The sequence below is a fragment of the Zootoca vivipara genome, chromosome 10 (genome assembly GCF_963506605.1).
Source record: "Zootoca vivipara chromosome 10, rZooViv1.1, whole genome shotgun sequence".
NCBI lineage: Eukaryota > Metazoa > Chordata > Lepidosauria > Squamata > Lacertidae > Zootoca > Zootoca vivipara.
The window spans coordinates 41,876,103-41,887,456 of record NC_083285.1 but is presented as its reverse complement, the minus strand read 5'-3'; the positions used below and the strand labels follow the sequence as shown (position 1 = coordinate 41,887,456).

General features: G+C 47.9%; 1 protein-coding gene across 1 annotated transcript; it reads right to left on the bottom strand.

The window, feature by feature from the left end:
• Positions 1-11,315, bottom strand: CHADL (chondroadherin like). Its single transcript, XM_035127809.2, has 4 exons — positions 11,160-11,315; positions 7,312-8,982; positions 5,945-6,111; positions 1-335 (listed from the first exon to the last, which is right to left on the bottom strand). Exons 1-4 carry the CDS (start codon positions 11,313-11,315, stop codon positions 44-46), a joined length of 2,286 nt encoding a protein of 761 aa, XP_034983700.2. The 3' UTR covers positions 1-43.
• Between the last annotated feature and the right edge of the window lie 39 nt (positions 11,316-11,354).

The window sequence follows — 11,354 nt, the reverse complement described above, 5'->3', positions numbered from 1 at the left end:
TGTAGTATGGAGGAATTTACAGGCTATAAAAATGTGCCCCCTCTCAAGCCTTTCTCCCCCTGTTAGTGGAGAAGCGCATTTTCAGCAACTTGCTTTTCCTGCTTCTATTTTTCTTGCTTTTCTTGACTCTTATATTTCCAGCCTGCTGCTGCCTCTTCTTACTGGAACTCCTTCCAGCCTTGGCTTTGGCTTTAGTTGAACTGGTTCGTTTTGTCTTCTTGGTATTCCAGCCTGGGCAGCTTTGGAAGATAGTTACGAGCTTCACCTTCTGGCCACGTACCTCTGCTGGGGAGCCACAGGTGGCTCCTACTCTAAGATTCAGCTTGTCAAGCCACCTGAAAAGGAGGAAGTGAGGCAATATAATCAGCCTAAGTGCTAAGCCTTTGTATCTTCACAGTCACACACTTTCCTACATTTCTGAGAGATTGCTTCTTGATACAAGAGAATCTTCATTTATTGTGAAACACAGAGGAGAAAGGAAGGTATGGAGACTTGATGATTTCATTAACTTAATGAATTAATTTTAAAATTTTAAAAAATTATAAGTCAACCTAGGCAACTACCTGTATGGAGCTCAGTTGATCAGCTTGATGCATAAATGAATGAATCACCTTTTCAAATTGTGTTGGGTTGCCTATCTCTTACCTAGCTTTAATCTAGATACACTGCGGCATTTGAGTCAGCTTAAAGCATATTGGCTTGAAAGCAGATGCAATAGCATTTGAAGTGAGTTGGTATAATGAAAGAGTTGCTTCGTATTTGCTGCTCTTGGGCCTTCCCCATACCTTATTTGGTTTATTGGCAATAAAGAGGAACATGTTGAATTACTGTACAATTTTGCGACTAGGCAACAGAAACTAGAACAGTGCCCATAATCACTTTGCTGAGATGGCTGGCAAGAGTGCTAGTCTGAGCATGTTAATAGGATGCGTTTGAAGCCCTGCCAAATAAGAAAGAGAGACAAACATTCTACCCACTGCTGTTCTACAAGCCCTTGTGCAGTAGTGGGTGTTGTGTATTGAGTCAAAGGATTTTATATCTGTATTATTATTGTCTGTATTTGCATTAGGATAAAGTAACTGCCTTTTGGTTCCAGAGGGTACAGCTACTATTGGTTCATTTAAGCTGCTGTATTTGGATCCACTGTCTTATTGGTTTCCTCCAAAAGGCAGCACTGTGATTGCTTGATATTGTTCCCTCCAAAATGTATCCCTTCCTAGCTAGTCCCCTGTCCCTATAAATGTAGCTTTCCTCTCCTCAGTCTTCAGTCTTGTTCACTTTAATAAAGAGCTGTTACTAGAGACTGTCTCCAGCATGTTTTGTCAAGAGAGCTGAAATCACAAACCCCACGTCACAACAACTGGCGACGAGGATGGGATCCGGAATGCTGAGGAGCGGTTAAACACAACCCTGCCTCAGAGTCCGGATTGCAGCTGAGAACAAGACTCACTGGCCAGCTGAGAAGACGACCCTGCCCGCTAGGACAATGGAGAGTCCAAGGGTATTGGAGCCCTTCCAGCCATCAGAGCCCCACACCTGGGAAGACTACGTCGAACGCTTCGAGTTCTTTGCAGTGGCTCAAGGGATCACCGATGCCAGCAAAAGAAGGGCCACATTCCTGAGCTACTGTGGGCCCGAGACCTTCAAGCTGGCCAAGGCATTACTTGCTCCAGCGAAGCTGAGTGAGACATCTCTCAAAGATATTCTTGCCTGCCTAACAAGCCACTTGGCGCCTACTGAGACCAAGATGGCCCGGCGGATGGAGTTCCATAAGAGGCAGCAGCATGCTGGGGAGTCTGTATCCACATTTCTGGCTGAACTCCGGAAGCTCGCTCAGCACTGCGGCTTCCAAAATCTGGAAGAGACTCTCCTGGATCGGTTTATTGGTGGTCTGAGCAGCAAGAAAGCCAGAAGACGCATCGTGGCTAAAGAAGAGGTTACCCTTGCTTCAGCCTTGAAAGAGGCCACCGCCACGGAGAATTATGAAAGAGAGGAGCTTGATGCCAGTCGCAAGGCCACTAAGCCACAGATAGAAGTTGCGCATGCCATGGACGAGCTAGAGGCTACTCCGAGCCAGAGCCCAGTCCGTGGGGTCGAGTCGGTGCGTCAGGCCTGCACAGTGCACAGAGATCGCCGAGGCAGTTGCCCAGGTTGTGGCGGAAACCATGAAAGGAAGAGTTGTCGTTTCAGGGATGCTATCTGCCGGACGTGCGGAAAGACGGGTCACATCGCCAGGGTCTGTAGATCGGCGGCGTCGGGAGCGACAGGAGCACCTAGACTGGAGCATCGCAGACCGCCCACAGCAACTCGTTTTCTAAAGGACTGCCACTACGTAACGGAGATCAACGGGAGGGCCGTGCAGTTTCCAGCGCAAGGCAAGGCATACGTCAAGGTGAAGATTGAGGGTCAGCAGTGCGACATGGAGGTGGACTCCGGATCCGCATTCACCATCGTGTCGGACCAGACCGCGAAGACATTCTTCCCCAGGGGTAAGTTGCCCCCTCTGGAGCCCTTCCCGGCAACCTTGCAGTCGTACTCAGCAGGCCGCATCCATGTTATGGGAATGTGTGCCGTGAGAGTACAGTTCCGGGACAAACAGGCTGTACTCAAACTGGTGATTGCGAAGGGCAGTCGCCCCAGTCTCCTGGGCACTGACTGGTTCCCCGCCCTGGGACTGAGTATATCAGGGCTTAATTCAATCCAAACCTGCCCTGAGATGAGCGAGGCATTATGCAAGGAATTTGCTGGTCTCTTTAATGGAAAACTGGGTTGTTATAAAGGGCCCCCAGTTGACTTCGAGTTGGACCCCGGTGTGGCCCCAATCCGACTCAAACCAAGGCGAGTGCCATTTGCACTGCAACCCAAGATCGAGGCAGAGCTGGATAAATTGGTCAAGCAGGGAGTTCTCTCACCCGTGGACTCTGCTAAGTGGGAGACTCCAATCGTCACGCCCCTTAAAGCAAATGGGGAAGTCAGGATATGTGCAGATTACAAATGTACTATCAATAAGGCACTCAGGGGAAACTCATACCCCATTCCAGTCGTATCACATCTGTTGGCTAAACTGGCTGGGGGCAAGGCGTTCGCCAAAATTGACCTGGCACAAGCTTACCAACAGCTGCCAGTAACCCCACAATCAGCGGAAGCACAGACTATTGTCACACATAAAGGGGCGTTCAGAGTTAACAGATTACAGTTCGGAGTTTGTGTGGCCCCAGGGATTTTTCAAGGGCTCATGGAACGCCTGTTAAGAGGTCTGCCGGGGGTCTTGCCATTTTTTGATGATGTTTTGATTGCTGGAAAAGACCCACAGGAACTGGTTGCGCGTGTCCGTGCAGTGTTGCTCAAGTTCAAGGAGGTGGGGTTGCAACTGAAAAAAGAAAAATGCAGTTTTGGGGTGCCAACTGTGGATTTCTTGGGGTTTAAAATTGATGCATCAGGCATCCACCCCACAGATGCTAAGATTAAGGCCATCATCGAGGCACCACGACCACAGAACAAGACGGAGTTGCAGTCATTCCTGGGACTTATTAACTTTTATCATTCGTTCTTACCCCAGAAAGCTTCGGTAGCTGAACCATTACATAGACTATTGCAGAAAAAGAATGTGTGGCGATGGGGGCGGGAGCAGCAGAAGGCTTTTGACTCCTTGCGAGGAATGCTGAGTAGCAGGAGCGTCCTTGCTCATTATGATGAGTCAAAGCCGCTGGTCCTGGCATGTGATGCCTCTCAATACGGTCTGGGGGCTGTGCTGAGTCATAGGGAACCGGATGGGTCGGAAAAGCCCATCTCTTTCTATTCCCGTACGTTGTCGCCCACAGAGCGCAACTATGCTCAAATTGATAAAGAGGCACTGGCTATTGTGTCCGGAATCAAAAGGTTCTATGATTATTTGTACGGTCGCCATTTCTCCATTGAAACGGACCACAAACCACTGTTAGGGTTGTTCAACCCAAACAAACAAACGCCACAAATTCTCTCCCCCAGAATGTTGCGTTGGTCAATATTCCTGAATGGGTTCCAGTACACCTTGACCCATGTGCCGGGGAAACAGTTGTGCCATGCTGATGCGCTGAGTCGATTGCCCCTTCCTGGCGGGAGCAATGAGGATCCTGCTCCGGCGGAGCACATTATGATGCTAGAAACACTTCCGGGGGCTCCTGTAACAGCTACGGATATAGCTGAGAAAACTAGGAAAGATGCTGTTCTCTCCCGTGTGCTCACTTGGGTGGGGAGGGGGTGGCCAGGTGGTCCGCATGAAGAAAAATTCAGGCCTTATGCGACAAGGCAGCACGAATTGTCCATGCATAAGGGTTGTCTCCTATGGGGAGATAGGGTGATAATCCCAGCACCACTGAGAAACAGGGTTCTTGAGACGCTTCACATGGGACACCCGGGAATGGTCAGGATGAAGTCGCTAGCCCGATGTTATGTGTGGTGGCCTGGAATGGACCAGAACATAGAACAATGGGTACGAACATGCAAGGCATGCCAAGAGGTGCGGCCAGAAGTGGCCAGAGCACCAGTCCACTGGTGGGAGCAGTCCAGGACTCCCTGGAGCCGGCTGCACATAGATTTTGCTGGGCCATTCCAAGGGAAGGTCTTTTTGGTTATCGTTGATGCATATTCCAAATGGTTAGAAGTGGCGATGGTCCCCAGCATGGCATCAGCTGCCGTAATCAAGGTGTTGAGGCAGCTGTTTGCTACCCACGGGTTACCTGAGACCATTGTATCAGATAATGGGGCAGCTTTTGTATCCCAAGAATTCAGGGCATTCTTGGCTGATAACTTTATAAGAGGGGTCACATCCGCGCCCTTTCACCCATCCTCCAATGGGCAGGCTGAGCGCATGGTAAGAACAGCCAAAGAATCCATTGCACGCTTAATGGAGGGTAACTGGTCGGCTTGCATTGCGCGAATGTTATTTTTGCAGCATGCGACGCCGTGTACTGCGACGGGCAAGTCGCCAGCCGAGCTGCTCTTAGGTAGAAGACTGGTAACGGTGCTGGATTATGTCCACCCAGATAAAATGCCAAACCGTAATTCAAGAGCAACCCCCCCAGGCTGAGACTGACACAACAAGGTATCTCGCCCCTGAAGATCTGGTCTGGGTGAGGAACTATTCACGAGGTCCGCGGTGGGTGGCCGGTGTGATCACCCGGGCTAGTGGACCTGTGTCCTATTATGTGACCTTGGAAAATGGGCAAGTTTGGAAGAGACATATAGATCAGCTGAGGCGCCGGGCGCTCAGCAGGGAGGAGTCAGATAATTCATCCCTGGCTAATGACGCACAGCTGCAAGACCAGAGTGAAAATGGTCCAGAGGTACAGTCACCAGGGGCTTCAGCAAATGAACCAGGGTCTGCTAGTCCTCATGATGACGAGGTACAGGTCGGGGACCCTGAGATGTCTGGGACTCCATCTGTTCCTGATGAAACCCCTATAGCAGCCCCTCCACCACAGGTAACACCCAATCCAGAACCTGCAACACCTGTTGTCAGGAGATCAGGTAGAAGTTGTAGGACCCCACAGTACCTGAGGGATTACGTCTGCTGTGCTCACTAGGGGGGGAGGGGTGTTGTGTATTGAGTCAAAGGATTTTATATCTGTATTATTATTGTCTGTATTTGCATTAGGATAAAGTAACTGCCTTTTGGTTCCAGAGGGTACAGCTACTATTGGTTCATTTAAGCTGCTGTATTTGGATCCACTGTCTTATTGGTTTCCTCCAAAAGGCAGCACTGTGATTGCTTGATATTGTTCCCTCCAAAATGTATCCCTTCCTAGCTAGTCCCCTGTCCCTATAAATGTAGCTTTCCTCTCCTCAGTCTTCAGTCTTGTTCACTTTAATAAAGAGCTGTTACTAGAGACTGTCTCCAGCATGTTTTGTCAAGAGAGCTGAAATCACAAACCCCACGTCACAACAGTGGGAACTAGCAGCTCACTTGCGTAGTGGGAGAAGTTGGCAGTCACAAGAGAAAGGAACATCACTCAGACTGATGACCTCCAGAGCTGTAAAGCTGTGTAAGTTCGGCAAACTGCTCACTTTGTTTTTCTCAAGATACAGACTTCTTATCTGTGGGCCCAAGCCAGTGAAGGCACCAGAGGAAATCTGCAAACACAGGAGGAGTTTGGCTGTCAGACGCTTAATGACATCAGTAAATTCTACGTTAGCATCCCGATCTAGGCCAGTTATCTGAAACTTCTGGTGACATTGACCCACTTGGTGTGTCCCACCAGAACCATTTGGAAGGTGCTCTTCTACTTATCCAAGCACTTTAGCTTCTACATCCCACCCCAGACTGATCAAATTATGGTAGTTCCATATTACTTTAAGGGGGGGGGAACTTGGATGGGGAAATGGCTCTACCAGATCTGAGCATCTTCAACCTATAGCTTACTAAGGGTGCTGGAATAAAGGAAATAATAGTTCTAGCTTTTAAATTTGCTCATCTACCGTGGTTTCTGCTTTGCACCTTCTCCCAGCCCCTTTCAGTTGATGGCGGCTTTTAATCAAAAGAAAAACAGCAATAACCCCGGGATCATATTTATACATTGTGCAGGTAGTTTGGATGCAAGCTGTTTAGAAAGCTGACATACTGAGTCAGAACCCTGGTTCATTTAGCTGCACTCTGGGTTTTTATTCAGACAGGCATCTTTCTCAGTCGTAGCTGGAGATGTCAAGGAATGAACCTGCAACCTTTTTGCATAAGAAGCCTGTGTCCTGATAACGAGGCAATGGCCATTCCCTCAGCATGCAAGAGCCATGAGATGAAATGGAACAGCTGTGCAGCAGAGAGTTTGAGTAGGGACAGCCTTTCCTGTCGCCACTGCAATGTGTGGAAAAGCCACATCTGCTAGAAAATGCATTTCATATCTCTGTTAAAGGCCTAAGAGCAGATTTTGTGGTCCAGGGGGAAGGTTGTTAGCTCAGAGGCAGGCACCTTCCCTGCATGCATAAAGTCCTGCACTTAATGCCTGGCATCGCCAAGTGGGGCTGGGGGAAACCCCTGTCTGAAACCCTTGGGAGCTGCTGTCAATTGGTTACTGAGCTAGATGAAGCAATGCAAGTCTGACTTGATTAAGTTTATCCCCTTCAGGTGAAGCTTGTATTTGGGGAAGGTGGCAAGATAGGGCCTACAGGTTGGTTAGGGCCTCCTAACACATGTGTACAATTTCCCAAATCCTTATGACACCTGAGAACTGGTATTTAATAAAATTAAGCAAACAAACATTTGCAAAGGGACGTTCTTAGGAATATGATGGCAAGAGAAGGCAGGTCTTAATTTCCAACCTTCCTACCCCTGCTTACCTGTTCTAGCCCCATATTATCCAAATACAGGTGCTGCAGAGATCTTGCCACTGGCAGGAAGGCACCATCCCCAATGTACTTTATGGGATTCTTGGACAACTTCAGTTCACTAAGGGTGGGCAGCCCTCTTAGAGACTTGGTGGGCACTTCCTGCAAATGATTCTCGTCCAGATGCAGCTTCTCCAGCAGCTTGGCATGTCCCATAGCCTTGGGAGACAAGTGAGTGATGCGGTTCCCTGTTAGGTATAACCAGCGTAGCTTCTCCAGCCCAGCCAGGTCATTATCGGACAGCTGACCGATGGAGTTGTGTTGCAAGTGGAGGGCAAAGAGGTTCGGCAAGAGGGTGAAGGAGCTTTTGGATATTTGGTTGAATCCATTGTGGTCCAGGTACAAATATGCAAGCTGGGCAGGCCCTTTGAAAACATCAGCATCTACAGAATCTATGTTGTTGTTAGACAGGTAAAGGTAGACGAGGTTTTTCAAGTCCTGGAAAGCACCAGCCTGCAGCCTTGCAATCTTGCAGTTCTGCAGATGGAGTGATGTCAGGTTTCTCAAGCCAGGGAAGGAGTCTTGCGGTACTGAGTGGAACTCATTATGGCGCAAGTCCAGAAGTTGGGTGTTGCTTGGAAAGCCTTTGGGAATACTCTGGAGGTTTCTCCTGACACAGTTTGCATGCTGGGAATCTGGTGAACAAGTACATCCTTGTGGGCATCTTACAGCATCCTTCTCTGGCTCCCTGGTGACCGTGGCCAGGCTAGGCAGCAGCTCCTCACCCAAGGCGTGACTTCTGCACTTCATATCTGTTGCCCTCAGGGATTCCAGGTGCTCTCCCCTGACGGCAGCAGGACCAGCACATACTACATCGGCGTGTATTCTTGCTTTCGCAGCCCACTCCTTGAAGGGGCGCATTTCACAAGTGCAAAGGACAGGGTTCCCTGTTAGGTCGATTTTTTTGAGGTGGGCCATCTCCGTCTGTGACTGCAACACGGACAGCTGGTTGTTATGCAGGTCAAGAGTGTGCAGCAGGGGGCTCTTGACAAAAGCTCTGTGTGAGACCTCCTGAAGGGCCATGTTGTCCAAGAAGAGCTGTTTCAGGGATGCCATCTCAATGGCCTCCTCACCAATATAAGTGATTGGATTATGTCCGAGGTCTAGCTGGGCTGTGCCAGACAATCTAGAGAGTGCCTCGTTAGGAAGGAACTGAAGTTCATTGTGATCTAGGCTTAGCCTCCTAAGGGTCGATAATCCACCAAAGGCCTCGTTGGCAAGCACATTGAGTGAGTTATGGGACAAATTAATCCACTTGATCAACTGAAGTCCCTGGAAGACCATGTCTGGTAGGTAAACCAAGGAGTTTCTGGCCAGGTTAAGAAAGGTGAGGAAGCCCAGTTGACTAAAAGCCCCTGGCTTTATTTCCTCAATGCTATTATTTTCTAGGATAAGCTGCCGGAGGGAGGAGAGGCCATCTAGAGACTCTTGATAGATGAATGCTATATTGTTGGAAGCCAAATTGAGGTAGACAAGCCGTCCCAATCCCCTGAAAGCCCCTTCCTCAATGCTTTCCACCTTGCATCTCTGAAGTTTCATGTGGGTGAGGTATGGAATAGGCAAGAAAGTTCCTGCAGGGATGACTTTGATTTCATTACCCCGGAGGTCAAGTCTTTGAGTGACCTGTTGATTATCACAGATAAACGTTAGCTTTATCCTCAACTAATTGTCTTGCTCACGGTCTTTTGGAACAATGTTACCTCTGCATGAAAAGTCAATTCATCACTCCCTGGTGTGTTTGTTATAATAGAGAATTTGCATATTATTAACTATTCCATACTTCCATATTCTTCTCTGAAAAAGTGTGCATGCACACGAAAGCTCATACCAAAATATAAACTTAGTTGGTCTTTAAGGTGCTACTGAAGGAATTTTTATTATTATTATTATTTTGCTTCGACTCAGACCAACACGGCTACCTACCTGTAACTATTCCATACTTGGAATAGATATAGAAAATGACTTTGCCCCATAGGTTGCACCTTTTGAATCCACAACAACAGACTTCAATTTCAATCCCAGAAAAGTTTGAGAGACCTTTTCGGATGGGAAAAGCATAAATGTATAGTTACATGGACCTGATACCAAATGGGAATTTGTCTACTTGAGACCAGAGTTTTGTGGAGTCTCAGGTCTGGGTAGCCACAGGGTATCAGTAGCTTAAATAAAGCAGTTTGTACAAAAAGGAGAGGGTAATATTTTCAGGCTGCATCAAACAACTTATTTGAGAAGGTGGTTATAGAATACACTTTAATAAAGGGGGTACTTTCTCATTTATATAATCTGTGATATGATTTTGAACAGACTTGGGTTATTGGATTTCTGAAAGTGCTTGGTCTGTCATAACAATATGATGACTTCTTTGGCTTGTTATGATAGAAGCATAAGAAGCTGCCTTATGCTGAGTCAGGCCAATGGTTCATCTAGCTCAGTATTGCTTACACTGACTGGCAGATGTTCTCCAGGATTTCAGGCAGGGAGTCTCTGGTTATTGAACCTGGGACTTTTGACATGAAAGGTAGATGCACTGCCACTGAGCTGTGGCCCTTCCACTTTATGGGGAAGTCCAATATAATATTATGTTTAAGTGGCATATTATTCCAGCTAAAATCTCAGTCCAATTGTAGGATGTGTGCAAGGGGGCATGCCTATTTTATCCATTTGTGGTGGAATTGTAATATGGTTCATGGGTGAGGTATGCAGGTTTTGGATGTAAAGGGGCCCCGACCATCAGGTCCAGTCATGTCCGACTCTGGGGTTACGGCGCTCATCTCGCGTTATTGGCCGAGCGTTTGTCCGCAGAGCAGCGCACAGAAACACCGTATACCTTCCCGCCGGAGCGGTCCCTATTTATCTACTTGCACTTTGATGTGCTTTCGAACTGCTAGGTGGGCAGGAGCTGGGACCGAGCAACGGGAGCTCACCCCATTGCAGGGATTTGAACCGCTGACCTTCTAATCAGCAAGCCCTGGACTCTGTGGTTTAACCCACAGCGCCACCTGGGTCCCATATGCAGGTTTACAGGTTTTGGAGGTATGCAGGTTTTGGATGTAGATAGGTCCAATCTTGGGTGCTAATGCTATCGTAATTAATCATCTCACTGTCTTAATAGTGTAGGTAATGGATATCAAATGTATGTGTATTATTTTGACCTGTTTGTAATTGCTGAGATTGTTCTTTCAGGTAGTGCAAGGCTCAAGGCATATGATTAAGGAGTGTCTGATTAAATCCTTAGATAATATGTAAATGGATGAATTGACATGCTATTAATATTAGAAATTGGTTAGAGGCAGCAGCTGTTCTTTTTTTAAAAAAAGTCTCTGGGTCAGAGAGTCCTCAGATCAGGCATCCCCAAACTTCAGCCCTCCAGATGTTTTGGACTCCAATTCCCATCTTCCCCGATCACTGGTCCTGTTAGCTAGGGATCATGGGAGTTGTAGGCCAAAACATCTGGAGGGCCGCAGTTTGGGGATGCCTGCCTTAGATGGCTTCACTAGAACTTTTAAAGAAACTGGAGCTGTTTCATAGACTCATAGAGTTGGAAGGGAATCTCAAGGCTCATCAACTCCAACCCACTGCTAATGCAAGAAACCCATTAAATATCCCTGATAGGTAGCATTCCAGCCTTGGCTGAATAATAAAGGAGCACCCACCACTTTACAAGGCATTTTTTTTCAAAACTCTTTCCAGTTTGAACTTTGCCAGTAGGATGTCAGAGGAAAGGGCCCTATGGATGCTTCATAGAAGTGCACTTGCGCACGCTCGTGTTGCACGTCCCTCGTCGCTTCCCACAAACTGACCTGAGGGATGTTAATGGGCACCTCGGTGAGGTTCTTGTTCAAGCACATGACTTGATGCCTGATGCTGTCGCAGAGGCAGATTTGTGGGCAGCGTTCAGCAACTGTCTTTCCAGTGAGTAGGGTTGACAACAGGAGAAGGCGCACAGAGGTCCACATCTTGGGGAAGCGGCTGAGTAGGGAATATGCAAGAAAGCC

Excerpts from the sequence above, each read along its gene's own strand:
- CHADL (XM_035127809.2), bottom strand. The coding sequence starts at position 11,315 with ATGTGGACCTCTGTGCGCCTTCTCCTGTTGTCAACCCTACTCACTGGA. Across the intron at positions 8,983-11,159 it reads TGCCCATTAACATCCCTCAG|GTCACTCAAAGACTTGACCT; the intron begins GTCAGTTTGTGG and ends GATAATCAACAG. Across the intron at positions 336-5,944 it reads CAACTTCTCCCACTACGCAA|GTGGCTTGACAAGCTGAATC; the intron begins GTGAGCTGCTAG and ends CCTCCTTTTCAG.